This window comes from Castor canadensis, chromosome 14 (genome assembly GCF_047511655.1).
Source record: "Castor canadensis chromosome 14, mCasCan1.hap1v2, whole genome shotgun sequence".
Taxonomy (NCBI): Eukaryota; Metazoa; Chordata; class Mammalia; order Rodentia; family Castoridae; genus Castor; species Castor canadensis.
In genome coordinates, this window is record NC_133399.1 from 8,265,743 (window position 1) to 8,284,480 (window position 18,738).

Here is an 18,738-nt window from a genome sequence, read left to right on the forward strand (position 1 = left end):
ACCCTATACCAAGATTAACTCAAAACAGATCAAGGATCTTAATATCAGACCACAAACTCTAAAGTTGATACAGGAAAGAGTAGGAAATACTCTGGAGTTAGTAGGTATAGGTAAGAACTTTCTCAATGAAACCCCAGCTGCACAGCAACTAAGAGATAGCATAGATAAATGGGACCTCATAAAGCTAAAAAGCTTCTGTTCATCAAAAGAAATGGTCTCTAAAATGAAGAGAAAACCCACATAGTGGGAGAAAATATTTGCCAACTATACATCAGACAAAGGACTGATAACCAGAATATATAGGGAACTTAAAAAACTAAATTCTCCCAAAACTAATGAACCAATAAAGAAATGGGCAAGTGAACTAAACAGAACTTTCTCAAAAGAAGAAATTCAAATGGCCAAAAAACACATGAAAAAATGCTCACCATCTCTAGCAATAAAGGAAATGCAAATTAAAACCATGCTAAGATTCCACCTCACCCCAGTTAGAATAGCCACCATCAGCAACACCGCCAACAGGTGTTGGTGAGGATGCGGGGAAAAAGGAACCCTCTTACACTGTACAACCACTCTGGAAAAAAATTTGGAGGCTACTTAAAAAGCTAGACATCGATCTACCATTTGATCCAGCAATACCACTCTTGGGGATATACCCAAAAGACTGTGACACAGGTTACTCCAGAGGCACCTGCACACCCATGTTTATTGCAGCACTATTCACAATAGCCAAGTTATGGAAACAGCCAAGATGCCCCACCACTGATGAATGGATTAAGAAAATGTGGTATCTATACACAATGGAATTTTATGCAGCCATGAAGAAGAACGAAATGTTATCATTTCGCTGGTAAATGGATGGAATTGGAAAACATCATTCTGAGTGAGGTTAGCCTGGCCCAAAAGACCAAAAATCGTATGTTCTCCCTTATATGTGGACATTAGATCAAGGGCAAACACAACACTAGGATTAGACTATGAGCACATGATAAAAGCGAGAGCACACAAGGGAGGGTTGTGGATAGGTAAGACACCTAAAAAATTAGCTAGCATTTGTTGTCCTTAATGCAGAGAAACTAAAGCAGATACCTTAAAAGCAACTGAGGCCAATAGGAAAAGGGGAACAGGTACTAGAGAAAAGGTTAGATCAAAAAGAATTAACCTAGAAGGTAACACCCACGCACAGGAAATCAATGTGAGTCAATGCCCTGTATAGCTATCCTTATCTCAACCAGCAAAAACCCTTGTCCCTTCCTATTATTACTTGTACTCTCTCTACAACAAAATTAGAAATAAGGGCAAAATAGTTTCTGCTGAGTATTGAGGGGGTAGGGGGGCAGAGGGAGGGGGTGGAGTGGGGGGAGAGGGAGGGGGTGGGGGCAGGGGGGAGAAATGAACCAAGACTTGTATGCACATATGAATAATAAAAGGAAAAGAAAAAAAAAAGAAACTGCATTGACCTCTCATACTGCAGGTGAAGAATTATTTCACCTGTTCCTCCAGTTACAAGCTTTTATCCATCACCATTCTGCTCCCTATTTTGTTGGTCACCTCCATGCACATACTAATTTACCTGGCCCCTTGACACAGGGAAATGCCATTGCAGATGCTGCTACACAGCAGGTATTTGTTTTACAACAGGCCTAAGACTCTCCTGCCCTTCATCACCAAAATGCTGACGTGCTCAAAAAACAATTTGGTCTTTCCAGGGAAGCCACACGCCAGATTGTTTGCAGCTGCACTTCCTGCCCACAGCATTTTTCTGTTCCAACTTTTGGCATCAACCCTTGAGGTTTGTTACCTGGCCATTTATGGCAGATGGACGTTACTCGCATCCCTGAGTTTTGCCGACTGCAATTTGTACATATTATCCTAGATACCTTTTCTCACTTCCTTGTAGCTACTGCATGAACTGGAGAGGCCGTCAAGGATGTTGTAGCCCATGGTTTTCATGCTTTCTCTGTTTTAGGAATTCTGAAATGCATAAAAACACATAATGCTCCTGCCTATACCACCAAGTCTTTCTTTTCTTTCTGTTTACGTTTTGGTATTATCTTAAGGTCAAGGTATTGTTAAGCATGACACCAAACACTTAAAGCTCAATTATTAAAACAAAAAGGGGGAATAGATTATGCCACACCTGCTAATAGACTTAATCACACTCTTTTTTGTTTTAAAATTTTTAAATGTAGATAAACCGGGGTGGTCAGCAGCAGAAAGATTTTGGGGCCCTTCTAAACAGACTTATCCTTTGGTCATTGGAAGGATCCACTGACAAATCAATGGACGGGCCCGGCCCTGTGTTAATATGGGGTAGAGGCTTTCTTTGTACTTTCCCCAGGGATGCTGATTCTCCTTGTTGGATTCCAGAAAGATTGGTGAGACATCATGAGCCCTCCGGTGATTCCCAAAGTGGTGGATGAGATCAAGGACGAGAGAAAAGGATGAAAATAACTTGAAGGAGATCGCTGCCTTGTCCAGTAAAGAAGGCACATAATACCCATGCCTCTCCTCTGCCTACTTGGGGTCAAGTGAAAAAGTTGGCCACAGAGGGCGAGGAGTTGCTGTGATGTACGTCACAATCTCAGACAGCAGAGGGTTTGTTTTTGGCCATGGTCACCATACTCTCTGTCAGGTGTGTGGGACTTCTGGAGAAACTTATTGGGCATACTTCCCCAATCCCCCATTCTTCATCCTGTGTCATGGAATGACACCAGCATCAAGATTTCTACTACTGACACTGCTTTATTGGGGGGCTCGGACTCTTCCCATATTCCTTATCAATGGGCCTCCTTCAATTATTCTGCAAGGTCATTTTCTCCTCCTCTGTGTTTATCCTGGAATGATGGCATTGCATGTTTGGATGTTCAACTGACTACTCAAATTTCCAGTGCCTTTGGCTCGTGAGATGATTTTACTAAATTACATTAGCATATTATTATTAAGATGGGATTTCCCAGTCATTATTCTCTTAATCAACAAGGGTCACCTGAGGGCCTTCATCCTTGTCCTGATCTGGATGAGAAGTTTTATGGAACTCCTCCTTAGTTGGATTGTGCATACCCAACACCTGTTAAGCGACCCTTGGATAGGTATGGGACAAATGAACATCTCTGGGACTGGTCTCAAGGACAACCTATGTCTACCCATGAGGGGGATTGGGTCACAACTGCCGGATGGATCTCACCCATATGGGTTACATCTTCTGGAGTGATGCAAAAGGATATTTGATGGTTGGTAGCAGCTATGGGTCTTGTTGACAGTGTCATCAACACAGCACTATCAGATTGTATATCATAATATAACTGCTTGTATCTCTCCACCTTATCTTTTATTAACAGGTCACATCATGATAGCTGAACGTAATAATAGAACCCCTTACTCTTGCTATGACATTACCTGTGAGCATTGTATTTTAACTAATTGTATTAATAACTCAAGACTTTTAGATCAAAAAAAGATACTGATAGTGAAGCAGTCTGCTTTTCTTATGCTGCCTGTTCAGATAAATGGTACTTGGTATGACAATCCAGGAGTACAGCCTTTACTGGAAATTGAAAAAGCTTTAGCCAGGTGCAAAAGAGTCATTGGTGGGCTGGGATGTAGCTCGGTGGTACAGCGCTTGCCTAGCATGCGTGAAGCCCTGGGTTCGATCCCAGCACCAAAAAAGAAAAGACAAAAAAAAAAGAGTCATTGGCCTTGTGATTGGTGGAGTATTGGCTTTGGTGTCACTTATTGCTTCTGGTGTGGCATCCACTGTAACCTTGTCACAAAGTATCCAAACAGCTCATTATGTTAATCCTTTGGCTACAAATGTGTCTTTAATACTAATATCTCAAGAAGCTATTCACAAAAAGGTTGAGACACGACTTGATGCCTTGGAATCAGTAGTTGTGTTGCTTAGGGATGAGGTACGAACCATGAAAACCTGTGTGTCCCTGCACTGTCATTCTTCCTACCAATGGATTTGTGTCACAGTTAAACCTTATAATGAGTCTCAATGGAACTGGGAACATATTAAACAGCATTTAAAAGGAGTCTGGTCTCCTACTAACCTGAGTTTAAATTTAGTTGCTTTGCATCAAGAAATATTAGGCATACAAAACAGTAATTTGCCTATCATTCAACCCTCAGATGTGGCCATCCGGGTGTTACACGCTTTAAAGGGTTTTAATCCTTTTAACATATTAAGACACTCATTTTGGATTATCCTTGGAACGGCTTTTCTGATTTCGCTTATTCTGTGTTGATTTCCACTCATCTGCTGTATTGGCATGTACCAGCTCTTCAAATTAAAAGCAGACCTTCACCATGTTATAAAGAGAGGAGATGTTGGGAAACAAAAGCCACAGTATGACAAGGTCGCTGTGACTTAGCAGCATTCCAACAAGGTCAGAATCTGCAGGTGCACCATGTCTCTATCACCATTGGAAGGAATGTTACATGGTCTCCCTTGATTGAAAAGAAGTTTATACCTAGTCAAGGACACTGGCAGTAAGCATGCAGGGTGGCCAAAACAGAAAGGTTGTGACTAGGTCAGAGTGTTTTTGATGTTTAAGTCTCTTCCTCTTTTGTATAAAGCTTGCTGAGAAAAATAAAATTTGGCCAGTTGGTTATCAGCCTTATGGCCCTCTCGACATGTGTCTTGTCTGTTCATTCTTATCCCGGGCCCTTTTCAGGTTTAGGACCTTTGCGATCCCGGCATAATGTATATTTTAAAATGTATTTATTCTTTTGCAGTTGGGGATTGATCTCAGTACTTCCTTCTTGCAGGCATGTGCTCAACACCTTGAGTCATTTGATTGACTTCCATTGTGTCCTTGGATATAGAGGCTGCCTGTCTGAGCCAGTTTAAAGGTTTGCTTTTCTTCCTCTTGATTCCTTTGTAGAATATTGCTGCCATCATATAACTCCCGTTTCTCCATGCACTGGGTAACTGTAGTCCGTGGTTAGTATGTTTTTCTTTCTTGGTTGAGAAGAGGTAGAGCATTAGAAAAGGTGTTGAGAAAGCCATGGCCTCAGGTCCAATTCATCAGTTGCGTGTCTGCCCTTCCTCCTGTTCCAGTGTGATGTCTTTTGCCCTAGGCCACCTTTCTGCTGTTGTCAGGACGTCCCCATGGGTCAGAGTCTGGAATTCCCATTTGTAAACCCACGTCCACAAGGAGAAAGCGGGAAGAGCCCAGTGAGTTCAGGCAGAAGCAGGTGGCCGCTCTCAGGAGCCAGGAGCCAGGTGTCATTCAACGCACTTTCCCCAGGCTGGACCAGGTCAGCTCCCAGTTGAACCCCGTGCTGGAACAGCTGTGGATGAACATGTCATTTGCCCTCCTCCTGACCAGGTGAGAATAGGTTCTCCTGTCACTCAGGACTATGACAAGAGCAGTAGCCAATCAGAGCCAAAGAAGCGGCCCAATCAGGAGCGCTAGCGGGGAAAGGCCCGCCCACATGGCGGACGCTTCCTTTTTGGCGCTGCCATTGTTGCGTCACTGACCTGGTTGTTCTGAGGAGTCCGGTGGCGCAGTTTCTGTCGCTGTGTGACGCTGACCCCAGGAGCAGGAGTGGACAGCAGGACACCGGCAGTCAGGAATGGTGAGCGTGGGGCGGATTTGTGACACGGGCGAGGAGGGGTTGAGAGCGACTGGGCCCCGCGTGAGCCCCGGAGTCTGCGGCAGAGTCGCCGCCGGCGCCGCTCCGCTCGTCCCCTCGGTCCCCGGGCAGGGCGGGGCCGCAGCTGGGACCCCAAGTTCCTGTCCCTTGTCCCCGCCGGAGCCCCCGTCCCTCCGCGCCCGCAGCCCCGCGTCTCCCCACAGCGCGGTGCCGGCGGAGGTGGCGGGAGGCTCCCGAGTGGCCGCGGGGTCCCCGTCCCCATCCCGGCGCAGACCTGAGCGCCCCGAGTTTCCTGATGGTGGAAGCGGCGTCTCCACCGCCACCTGGTCCTGAGGCGGGGAATCCCTAGCTTTGTGGACTCCCCGCATAGCCGGCACGGGAAAGGGGTCCTCGGGGACACGTGTGGGGGAGCGGAAGGGGAGACGCGGGTCCCTCTGACGTGGTTGGTGTCGGCCTTGGCCTGTGTGCACACAGTGTTTACAAATGAAACGCAGATGGCGGGGACCTGAGCTTAGTGCAGAGGCGGGACAGCCCCAAGTGCAAGTCTGCGGGGTCTCCAGGGCCAGGCGAGCAGGCTGTGCTTTCTAGAGAGGAGCAAACAGCAGGAGAAAGAAGGGGAGAGGAGGGCGGTGGAGGGGCGGCATCAGCTCCGGGGACAGTCACCTGTCTTTAGGGTGACAGTAAAGGATGGGTCATGTGCTGGTTCAGGGGAGGGTGGTGAGAGATCAGAGGCCTGGATGAGGAGAGGATGTTCACAAACTTTTGCTTCAGTTTTGATTCTGCCGATCACTTGATTGAATCATTTCTGAGATAAAAAGTGTGTATTTGGATAATTTGTGTCTGGCCAGTGCGTAGGTGTAAAAGGAGGGGGAGGGGACGGTGACATCCTCCAAGTGGACAGGGCGGGGAGGGAAGAGCGGCTTTGACCAAATGGAAAGCTTTGTGAGGTGGGAGTTGGGTGATCAGTCCCATTTGCCAGGATGCCAGCGCTCGTGTATTAGGCGTTTTTCTTTTCCTTTCAGGCAGTAGGCTCAGGCTTGTGTTCACCTTGTGAGCCTGGGTCCCTTGTGAACCGTGGGTGAAGCAGCTGCTTCCCTGACTTTCTCCCTTATTTCCTTTGGAGGATCTCTCTCTCTCTCTCTCTCTCTCTCTCTCTCTCTCTCTCTCTGTACTGGGGCTTGTACTGAGGGCCATGTGCTTGCTAGGCAGGTGCTGTACCCCTTGAGCCACACTCCTCACTCGCCTTACAGAATCTTGTGTCTGTAAATGAACTGTTTTCAAAACCAAAATTTTATATCAGGATTTAAGTATAAGACGGCCATGTTCTTTCTTAGATCCTAAATGGATAGAATGATGGGGTCTAAGGAAGAAAATCGGTTATTGAGATTTATTTATATTTTATTTTATTTTATTTTTTGGTGTTAAGGATTTAGCACAAGCCTTCTGCACGCTAGGCAAGTGCTGTGCCAATGCCAAGGCGGCCTTCAAAGTCATCATCCTCTCCTCTGCGCCTGAGGAGCTGGAATAGGTATGCATTACCATATTGGTGCCAAGGGTTTTTTGGGTTTTATTTTTTGTTTTGGTGACACTGGGATTTGAACTCAGGGCTTCAGGCTTGCTAGACAGCACTCTTACCACTTGAGCTACTCCACCAGCCATATACGCTTTTTTCTGTGATGAGGCTTTTCCATCTCATGTACTATTTGCCTGGGGCTGGCTTCAAACAGAGATCCTCCTGATCTCTGCCTCCTCAGTAGCTAGGATTGCAGGAGTAAGCCGCAGGCACCCTGACCAAGTTTATTTTTTGATGCTGTTGACAGTGTTATTTTTGTACCGCAGTGGTAACAGAACATAAATTTTTTACCAGTGAATAATAGGTGGTTTATTGATTATTATAAATTCCTATTTACTATGAAATTTTGATCATTGTTGAATTTATCACCAGACCTTTCATGAATGTGGTTGTTTTTTGGTGATACTGGGGTTTGAACTCCAGGTCTTACACTTGCTAGGCAGGACTCTACCACTTGAGCCGCTCCGCCACTCTTGTTTTATGTTGGGTATTTTTGAGATAGGGTCTCACGAGCTGTGTGTCCTAACTGGCCTCAAACTGTGATCCTCCATGATCCCTGCCTCCAGAGTAGCTAGGGTTACAGTGAGCTACTGGTACCCAGGTGTATGTGTATTCATTTCTGAATTGTCAATACTTAAAATATAATTTATTTAGTTTGACCTATTTGACAGTCAGCCTTTGTATATGATTATAACTTGTATTACTGATGATTGTTCACAGAATATTTTCTATGTGGCCCTTCATGTTTTATGAAATTGATTCTTTTTCTCTCATTATTGAAAAGTGGGCATTCAAGGGCCAGCACTGTGGATGATGTCTGTAATCTCAGGTCCTCAGGAGGCAGACATCAGGAAGATCTAGTCCCAAAGCCAGCACTGTTCATACCCTGTCTCAACCAGTAAGCTGAGTGTGGTGGCACACATCTGTCATCCCTGCTCCAAGGGAGGGGCATATAGGTCAATCATGGTTCAGGCCTGCCAGGGCAAAAAGAGAAGATCCCTTTAGAAAAAAACCTAAAGCAAAAAAGGGTTGCGGGAGTGGCCTATGTGGTCCAGCACCTTCCTAGCAAGCGTGGGACCCTGAGTTCAAACTCCAGTACTGCCCCTGGAAAATATTTAAAAAGTGGCCATTTGAATATTGCAATGCGGGAAGTTGGGGAATGACATTCTTCTTTCTTTAGGGTTTATTTTCTTTTCTTGCAGTGTTGGCTTTGAATTCAGGGCCTCATGCTTGCGAGGCCAGCCCTTCTGTTCCCCTGAATGACAGAAGTGGTGTATTTCTTTGTGAATTTTCCAAATAATGTTTGCAGGTGATTTATTCCTCACAGCGTAGTCCCTGAAGTTGCCATTCCTTTTGCTTATATTCAGCCAGGGTTTGCTTATATTTTGACAGGGTTTTGTTTTCAATGTTAATAGGTAAGAAAGAGCAAGAGGAAACAGACAAATGTCACATCTTCCAGGCTTTGCTTCTTTAATACTGAGCCCGGGTGGCTAAAAATCTTCTTTGGGCTTCACTTCCTGTAGAACTTCGCTCTGTTCTGCAATGTGTTGTGTCCTGAGTTCCTCAGTACACCTGGGGTACTTTTAGTGCTTGTGTGTGATAGGCAAGTGTTCTACCACTGAGCTTCAGCCTAACAGCAGGGGTTCTTTGAAACACACCATCATTTCTAAAGTACTTTGCTCCTTACCCTCCCCTAATTTAATATATCTTTTAATAGCTGGATAGAAAAGTTTAGCTTTTACCTCTAGGTAAAAGTTATTCCAAGTTATTTTTTAACTTGGAATAAGGTAAGATTCTGCTTCCTTCTCTTCCATGTGGATATCTACTTTTCCAGTTTGTTGAACATTTTTTAAAATAGATTACTCTGTTTTTATTGAGTGATTTTTATCCTCCTGTCCATGTTCATTTAGGAATCTGGGCGTGTTGGTCTGTTGTGGCATTTATGTCTCTGTCTCTATGCCCGCTCCACTGGATTTTGATTACTGTGCCCTGGTGCAGGTATTTATTTGTGGATATGTGCAGCTGTGTTCACAAGGGACATCGACTGTAATTGTCCCAGTGTTCATCTTTGTTGTCAGCATAAATGTGGCTGTGAGTGGAGCTGAGTCTCCCCTTGTCTGTGGTTTCTGGAGGAGATTAGTAGTAGGCTGATGATCTGCCTTAGGTGGTGGGGATTTCGCAGTCCTCTGAACCAGGTTTTCAGTTGTCTTTTATTTATGGTGGGTTTTTGATTATTGTATCAGTCTTGTAGTTACAGGTCTTCTCTGAGTTTGTATTTCTTGATCACTGTTTCTCAGTATACCCTGTATTCCCAAACATTTCTCCACCTCATCAGTGTACCATAGTCAGGGTGCACCCTGCAGACTTCTTCAGTAAGCCGTGAGACGTTCATCTCCTGATCTGATCTGCTCTTCTTTCACAGGTGCTCTGCTGTTGTGGAGGCGGAGGGAGGAGAGCAGCATTGTAGAGACCCATGGTTTGGCTTAATTTTGAGAACACCTGTGTCTCTATGCTGGGTTGCATAAGTGCATGTCATTGTCACCCTTTTGAAGTTGAATGTAGGAGTCTGAGAAGCAGAGGATCCATGCTTCCCTCTCCCCAGAGATTGGGCCTGGCAACATCTCAGTTTGCTGAGCTTTGGCGTGGTTCTTTCTTTTGGAGGCACTGGAGGTTTTCTGACCCTGACTCTGTTATTATCTGTTACATTAAGGTATAGTTGTTGTGTCTCCTCTCTTCCATTGGGGACAGTGGCTTGTGTCATGATCTTAGTTCTCTGATGAGTCCAGAAGACTTCCTGATTTAAAATTTCTTTGCTGTTTCCTTGTATGGCTGGGAATGTCCCCTTGTATGTTCTTCCATGCTGGGCTGGAATGTGGAAGTTTCTGAGCTCAATTCCTTACATTTGCTGGCAGCATGTAACCCTGCACACACCTTCTCTTTGTGCCTGCTATCAAACAAGGGGATAAAAGCCAAGGTGGACTCTCCTTGAAGGTGCAGGAGATCGAGGCCACCCACCCACCTCTGCATATGGGAGTGAGTGCTCCTGGTAGCTTCCCTGTTAACCTCAGCAGAACTTGAGGCCTGGCTGCTTGAGTTGCTCTCAAGACACTGCATACCTGTGTAAGAAGCCTGCCCACTGTCCTTTGGGCCATAGTTCTGTAAGCAGTAGGCCTCGAATATCCTCTCTGTCTTGCATTGTCATCAGGATGGACATCAGGACCACACTTGCTTGAGACCATAACAAGGACACATTAAGCAGGATGACTAGTCATGGAGCACCTTACAGAGTCTGTCTCCTCTGCTCTGACCTGCTCACCTTCCCTGCTCTCTGATGGCTGTCATGCACCTTACCTGCTGCTTGCTGGGGAGCCCCTACTGTGACCTGTGCTGCTCTGTTTTTTTGCTTCCAGATCTGTGGATCTGCCAACTCAGATGGTTACATTGCAGGAGAGATGAACACACACAAATTAGGATGTGCTTTTCAGTCTGAAGTCTTTACATATTTGTGATGAAATATATTCACAAAAGCAAAACATTTCTGGTAAGATTTAGTATTTCTAACAATATAAACTCCCTTGGAGTCCTCATCAAGATTCATAACTGGCCTTGCAGTCAGTAGTGTCCCCAGGTGGTCTCCTGCCTGTTTCATATCAGTCTTGCCCCAGTGCTCCAATTCTTTGGTGAACTTTCCTATCTTTACCATCTGTTCCTTTTAACTAAGCAGTGGTGTTTTTATTTTGCCTCCTTTGAACTTTGAGCAAGTGAGTCTTAATGGAATTGCAAAGGCTGACGGGTGTTTTCTTTGCCAAGGTATGTTTCAGAAGTGCCAAGGTCTGAGGCAGGACCAGTTTCTCATCCCTGGGGTTCTGTACTTGGTATTTTTTGGTTGGCTTTTTTTCTCTTTTGTTAAATACTACTCCTGTCGCATCTCCGTCTTTCTCCAAGTACCACAGCACAATACATTCATGGGGAAGATGAGTGGGCTCTAGGTTGTGGTCAAGTTCAAGTTATACAGGAAATAGGAAGGAAGCCCTTTATCTGCATAACTGTCAGTGTGCTGTGGCCATCAACACTTGGTATTATCTCATGGGCTCAATTCTGTCCTTTCATAGGTCTGAAATGGGATCTACTTGACATTTGTCTCTTCATTACTATGTGCCTGGATCTTTCTTCACGTAGGGTTTTTTACCTTCTGATAAATACGTTTTGGTTGTTTCCCCGTTTTTTCAATTTTACTCTGTGCAGTAATCCTTTTATCATTGTATGCATTGTAGATATTTCTCTTGTGTTGTGTTCTTTACCTCCATATGTTTTAATACTTTTAAATTTGTCAGTCCGTTTTGACATTTTTTTCATTTCTGACTTTTTATTATGAGAAAATTCTCTGTTTAAATTCTTTGCTTGTTTGTTTTGACATTCATGGGTTTTGAATTCATGTCTCATATTTGGCAAGTGTTCTACCACTTGAACCATGTCCCTGGCGCTTTTCAATTTTTTTTTTCAGATAGGATCTCCCACTTTGCTCAAGCTGGTCTCACACTGCTGTCTTCCCATCTCTGTCTCCTATGTGGCTTAGATCGCAGGTGTCTGCCAGCACACGTGGCTCTCCTATTTAAATTTTTGAACTCAGTACTTTCATGCTTGCAAAGCTGGTGCTGTACTGCTTGAGTTATACCTCTAATCCATTTTGGTGTCATTATTTTGGAGCTAGGGTCTCGGGAACTATTTGCCTCTTCTGTCTTCTAACTACCATCCTCCTGATCTCTGCTTCCTTAATTGCTAGGATTACAGTCATGAGACACCAAGCTCTTTTAAAATTTTTAATGCATACATAATTTTGTATGTTTGTGGGCTACCATGTACATTTCAGTGTTTGCATACAGTGTGCACTGAGTAGATCAGGCTAATTCCCATGTCTTAACATAGTTTCGTATCTCTGTGTTGGTAATGTGCAAACTTCTCTGGTACATTTTGATCTACCCTTTTGTCAATTAAGGTTGCCGTATTGTGTGCTTTCAATCATTTACCATTCATTCATGTTACATAACGATTAAATTTGGTCTGTCTCACACTAGGCTCAAGCTTTCAACTCTTGGCTGTTAATGTAATTGCACAGGATGTGCTGCATGCCTCGTACAAGCAGTTGTGACAGTTGGCTTAAAATATTGTGTGTAGGAAACTCAGTAGAGAGTCAGTGCCCAGGGAACCATTGGACACTGGTCATCTAAACTTGCTCTAGTAATCATGTCGGAAAAGTGCAAACTTTCACAGGGAAGCAAGTGAAGAAGATACATACTGCTTTCATGAACTGTGTAGGCAGACTAAGCTCCTCTCCTTAGCTCGATGGCTGAGGTCCATCCCAACACCAGTTCCCAGGTGCAAGGAAAGGTGGCACAGCTTTGGGAACACACACGTCTGTGAAGACAAAGTCTCAGGACTGCCGATTTCAACTCTGTACACTGAGTAGTAGGTCATAGGACTTTGGCACATGCTTCAGAGCCACTGTATAGTAAGAGTGAGAAATGACCCAGGCACACATTTGAAGTCACCAATGAGCGTGTTCTCCTGTTTCTTTATGGAAGTATTCAAATCTAGTATCAGAAAAACTGAGATATGTGAGTGTGCACAGAAAGAATAGAGCCACCAAATCACACAGAACATGTTTGGAGTTGTCAATGGCATGTGAACTTGTTGTGAATTGAGTCTAGACCCCAGGAGTTGTCCATCTCATCCTTCCTCCTGAACACATGTGGCTCTTGTAGGAGTCAGTGACCTTTGAGGTGGCTGTGAACTTCACCCTGGAGGAGTGGAGTTTGCTGAATCCGTCTCAGGAGAATCTGTATAGATCTGTGATGTGGGAAACCATCAGGAACCTGCATGCTGTAGGTAAGGGTGACATCATGCCTTCACTGAGTCAGGGACAATGTGTTCTGTGCTGGTCAAAGATTTTATATATGAGAAGGGACTGCTTTGGTGAATAAATTAGGCATGTTTCAAGGGAACTTGGACCCAAACTAATAATTTTTATATCCTTTTGTAATAATTCATAGGTTTTTTTTTTGATCCACTTTTTAGGACAAAAATGGGGAGACCAGAACTTTGAAGCCAAGTACAAAAATCTTGGAAAATATCTAAGGTAATTTGCACTCATGGCAAAATAATTCCTGAGGAAACTTGTAATGGCAGGAAGTATTTGAAATGAACAAAACCAATACTTGGTGGCACACACCTGTAATCCCAGCATTTCAAGGCTAAAGATAGAGGATCACAATTTCAAGGCTAGCCTGGGCTATGAAGTGAGTTTCTGGCCTGGCTACTTACCAGAATATAGATGTGTGTGTGTGTTTATATATCTGCTCAATAGATATAGATACAGCGATATGCCCAACTTCAAATTCATTGCCTCTCTGGAAAGTTTCTCTAAGTCTACATACAACTTGAATACCTGTAGTCCAAAAATTCAAAGAGTCTAAAGTTTTTGAGCAACAAATAATGCCACAAATGACACTGTGATGGTTTATTGTACACAAAATTTGTTTTGTCCCCCTAAATATTGAAAATGTTATATGACATTACCTTTAGGCTTTGGGTATAAGGTGTATAGGAAACATAAACTTAGTTCATGTGTACACTTGAGTCTCATCTCTGATGAATCATTATATATTTGCTCTATTTTAAAATCCAGAATGTAAAACACTTCTGGTCTCATGCATTTTGGATGATCTATACTTCAATGTAACACAGATGTTCAGTGTTTGCAAAATAGTGAACATGGAGGTAGTATTAAGAAACCTTTGATCCTAGATAGTCAGGAGGCAGAGATCAGGAGGACCGTGATTTGAAGCCAGCCAGGAGACCCTATCTCAAAAATCCCATCAAAAAAGGGCTGATGGAGTGGCTCAAGTGATAATAGTACCTGCCTAGTAAGTGTGAGACCCTGAATTCAAACCCCAGTGTCATCAAAAAGAAAAGAAAATAAACCCCATGTGAATATCACTCCTTTGTTAACAATCGCATTTGAGCCCTCCTGGTGATATTCAGTCCATTCACATTCAGGGAGTCTCTACAGGATATAAAGCCTATGGTTTTCCTCATGACAGAAATATGTAACTGTGCTACCGATGAAAAAATGTGAAATCATTGAGAAACAAACTCTTTGTAACTTACTGTACTTTTGTTACAGAAGTCAAGTGGTAGAGAGATTCTGTGAACATGAAGGCTGTCAATAGGGAGAAGACTTCAGCCAGACTTCACATGAGATTGTGAGCAAGAAAACTCCTGGAGTAATGCCATGTGAAAGCCACATGTGTGAAATCCTCAATGGTCACTCACCTGGAAATGTGCCCCTCAGGGATCACAGTATACACAAACCATATGAGTACCCAGGATATAGAGAGAAGCCACAGATATGTAAGGGACGTGGGGAAACTTTCTGTTCTCCCCAATGCCTGGATAAGCATGAAAGGACTCATATTGGAGAGAAACCCTATGAATGTATGCAGTGTGATAAAGCCTTCAGATATCTCAGTTCTCTTCAAAATCATAAAAGGATTCACACTAGAAACAAACTCCATGAATGTCAGCAATGCAGGAAAACCTTCAGAAGACACAGGAATGTTCAGGTCCATGAAAGAAGTCACACTGGAGAGAAACCCTATGTGTGTAAGCTCTGTGAGAAAGCCTTCACTGTTTACAGTTCTCTTCGAACACATGAAAGGACTCACACTGGAGAGAAACCCTATTTATGTAAGGAGTGTGGCAAATCCTTCATTGTATCTAAGTACCTTCAAATACATATGAGAAGTCACACTGGAGAAAAACCTTTTGTATGCAAGCTGTGTGGGAAAGCCTTCAATGAATCAAGTTACCTTCAAATACATACAAGAAGTCACACTGGAGAAAAACCCTTTTTATGTAAGCTGTGTGGCAAAGCCTTCACTCAGTCCAGTTACCTTCAGAAACATACAAGAAGTCACACTGGAGAGAAACCTTACATGTGTCAGCAATGTGGGAAAGCCTTCACTCCATCCAGTTACCTTAAAATACATACAAGAATTCACACGTCGTGGTTGGTGTCATCCTTGGCCTGTGTGCACACAGTGTTTACAAATGAAACGCAGATGGCAGGGGACCTGAGCTTATTGCAGAGGTGGGACAGCCCCAAGTGCAAGGTTTGCAGGGTCTCAAGGGCCAGGCGAGCAGGGTTGTGCTTTCCAGGGAGAAAGAAGGGAAGAGGAGGGCGGTGGAGGGGTAGCATCAGCTCCTAGAATAGGGGAGGTATCTTTGAGGTCACCTGTCCTTAGGGTGACAGTAAAGATGCGTCATGTGCTGGTTTAGGTGAGGGTGGTGAGAGATCAGAGGCCTGGACGAGGAAAGGACGTCCACAAATGTTTGCTTCAGTTTTGTTTTGGCTGATCACTTGATTTATTCATTTGACACAAAAAGTGTGCATTTGGAAAGTTTGTGTCTGGCCAGTGCATAGGTGTAAAAGGAGAGGATGATGGCAGCCGCCAAATGTACAGGGTAGGTACAAATTGCGTAATAAGCATAAATGAATTTTATGTTTACACTTGGGTCTCATCACTAAGGCAACCATACGTATTTGCTAACATTTCAGAATGTGCTATGCAAAACACTTCTGATCTCATGTATTTTGGATGATGGACTCGAGCTATACTTAAATGTAACACAGATACTGAGTATTTGCAAAATAGTGAATGAGGAGACAGTGTTAAGAAACCCCATGTGAGACTGGCCACCAGTGTCTCTCAAATGTAATCTTAGCTAATTAGGAGCCAGAGATCAGGTGGATTATGATCTGCAGCTGGCCTGGACAAATAGATCATGAGACCCTATATGAAGAAAACCCATCAAAAAAAGGGTTGCTGGAGTGACTCAGGTGTTTAGAACACCTGCCTAGCAAGCATGAGGCCCCAAATTCAAAGCCCACTGCCAAATCAAAAAAGGAAATGCCATGTGAAAGGAAAGAAACCCCATGTGCATATTGTTCCATCCTGTTGAGCATTCAGTTCATTCACATTCAGGGAGTTTCTACAATATATAAAGCCTATGGTTTTCCTGAGAACCAAAAAAAATATAAATGTGCTACCGATGAATAAATGTGAAATAATTGAGAAACAAATGCTTTGCAACATACTGTACTTGTGCTACAGAAGTCAATCACTAGAGAGGCTCTGAACATAAAGATGGCTGTGAGTGGGGAGAAGCCTTCAGCCAGACTCCACCTGAGAGTGTGAACAAGGAAACTCCTGGAGTAACACCATGTGAAAGCCATGTGTGCAGAGAAGTCCTCGATGGTCACTCACTTGTAAATGTGCCCCTCAGGGATCACAATGGACACAAACTATATGAGTACCCGGAATATGGAGAAAAGCCATGTAAATGCAAGGAACATGTGGAAACTTTCCATTCTCCCCATTGCCTGGATAAGAATGAAAGGACTCATATTGGAGAGAAACCTATGAATGTAAGAAATGTGATAAAGCCTTCCGATATCTCAGTTGTCTTGAAAATCATAAAAGGATTCACACTAGCAATAAACACCATGAATATAAGCAATGCAGGAAAAGCTTCAGGAGACATGGTGCCCTTAAGACTGCCCCAGCCTGCATGGGTATGCTGCGTGAACCTGACTAAGAGTGACAGGGAATGAGAAATAAGACACACACAGACATAAAACATAAAACAGAATGCTGTAATCGGGAGGACTGCACGTTCCTGATGGGAAACATGAGTTCCTACCTGAGCCAGAGTGTTTATTTTATAGGTCAGTACAAGGAAAAGACTCAGGTAAAAATCAAGCTTTAACAATTCTTTGATGCAAGGTGAAAGGAATGAGGTTTGGTGGGCTAATTTTCCTAAGGTTAATGAAGCTTAATTACAACACAGCAGTTCTGGAATCATCAAGACATGCAGGACACCTTATCCAAGGTATTCATTAATGTGGCATCAGGGAGTTTCCTAGTTTTGCATCGGGGGGCTGGTATGCAGACACAGCAGGTTGTATTTTTCAAGGAGATGTGAAAACAAAGGTCAAGACACCAAGTACTGGGAAAAATATGGTAGAAGAGTCTATGCGAACTTCTACATGGAGAGGCTGTGCAAACCATTATGTCCCAGTCCAGGGTTCATGCCTGGTTCCCAACACAAGACGATGAAAGAAGTCACACTGGAGAGAAACCCTATGTGTGTAAGCTATGTGAGAAAGCCTTCACTTTTTACAGTAGACTTTGAACACATGAAAGAACTTGCACTGGAGAGAAACCATATTTATGTAAGCAGTGTGGTAAAGTCTTCACTCCATCCAGTACCCTTCAAACACACAGAACTCACACTGGAGAAAAACCCTATGTATGTAAGCATTGTGGCATAGCCTTGGCTCCATCCAATTACCTTCAGACACATAAAAGAATTCACACTGGAGAGAAACCTTATGTGTGTCAGCAATGTGGGAAAACCTTCACTTTGTCCACTTACCTTTTAAAGCACAAAGTAGTTCACCCAGGAGAACAACCATATGTATGTAAGAAATGTGTGAAAGCCTGCCTTTGATCCATTGACCTTAAGAAACATGAAAGAGTACACATAGGAGAGAAACCTTATGTGTGTCAGCAATGTGGGAAAGCCTTCGGTTGGTTCCCTTCCCTTCGAAAGCATGAAATAGTTCACACACAAGAGAAACCTTACATGTGCTAACAATGTAGAAAACCTTCAGCAGTTACAGGAGCATTCACAAATATGAAAAGAATCACTGAAAAGAAACCCTGTTAATGTGATAAATGTAAAGAAACTGTCAGGTACTCCAAGTACTTTCAAGTGCATGAGAGAATTCACATTTGAGAAACACCCCGCCTGTGTAAGAAATGTAAGGCTTTGTTGACCCCTGTTACATTTCATACCGTGAGGGATTCATGGTGGAAAGAAATGCTGTGGATGTAATTTGGGAATGTGTTCAATCATTCCTTTCACATACATGAAAGGAGTCACACTAGAGAGATGTGAAAAGGCTACAATGTCATCTGACATTCCTAGCACTTACAATAGGCACAGTGTAAAGCACCTAGGAATACTTTGAGTCATCTAAGTTCAATCCACAGACACAAAAACACACAGTATGGAAACTGAAAAAATAAATGATTTTATGGTTTACTTTTTAATATATTTTTAAGCATTGTTGTTGTTAGTTTCTTAGAAATAGTTTGACTTTGACACAACCTCCAGACTGAAAAATGTTATCTGTTTTAATTTACTGAGGAAATAGGTAAAAAATTCCATTTGTAATTTTGCAAAACTTGTCACTTAAAAGTAGAGTCCACATTTGCAATGAAACTTTGTTTTCTTCCTCATGTAAATTTTGTTTATCATGTTTATATTATTGGAAGTTTTAAATTTGCATCATAATTTGTTTTATACACCAGATCAAAAATTAAATCATGCTGTTGTGAGGTGCCTTATCCCAAAAACCACTAGAACTATATATTTTGCTAAATCAAGTATGCAAACTAGCATAAAATATGTCCACAGACCATAAGTGACTGCTT

At 43.2% G+C, this 18,738-nt stretch overlaps 2 protein-coding genes across 5 annotated transcripts in view; both read left to right on the forward strand.

Moving 5' to 3' along the window:
- LOC109689049 (uncharacterized) overlaps window positions 1–18,738 on the forward strand; it is a 595,734-nt gene that overhangs the window by 251,563 nt on the left and 325,433 nt on the right. For 2 of the 4 annotated variants that reach the window (XM_074053376.1, XM_074053379.1), the window contains exon 1: window positions 5,518–5,586. The exons of 1 other annotated variant lie outside the window; for it this stretch is intronic. In XM_074053376.1, the coding sequence (XP_073909477.1) occupies window positions 5,584–5,586 (3 nt within the window). In that variant the 5' untranslated portion in view covers window positions 5,518–5,583. Of the gene's footprint in view, window positions 1–5,517; window positions 5,587–18,738 lie in introns of those variants that run through there. One more of the 4 variants, XR_012441064.1, reaches the window with a different exon arrangement.
- On the forward strand, window positions 5,457–17,902 carry LOC141416306 (uncharacterized). The gene is made up of 3 exons (XM_074053394.1): window positions 5,457–5,586; window positions 13,253–13,313; window positions 14,361–17,902. The coding sequence occupies exon 3, from the start codon at window positions 14,464–14,466 to the stop codon at window positions 15,442–15,444; it is 981 nt and encodes a 326-aa protein (XP_073909495.1). The 5' UTR covers window positions 5,457–5,586; window positions 13,253–13,313; window positions 14,361–14,463; the 3' UTR covers window positions 15,445–17,902.

Coding starts and splice junctions, on each gene's coding strand:
- LOC141416306 (XM_074053394.1), top strand. CDS start 14,464: ATGCCATGTGAAAGCCACATGTGTGAAATCCTCAATGGTCACTCACCT.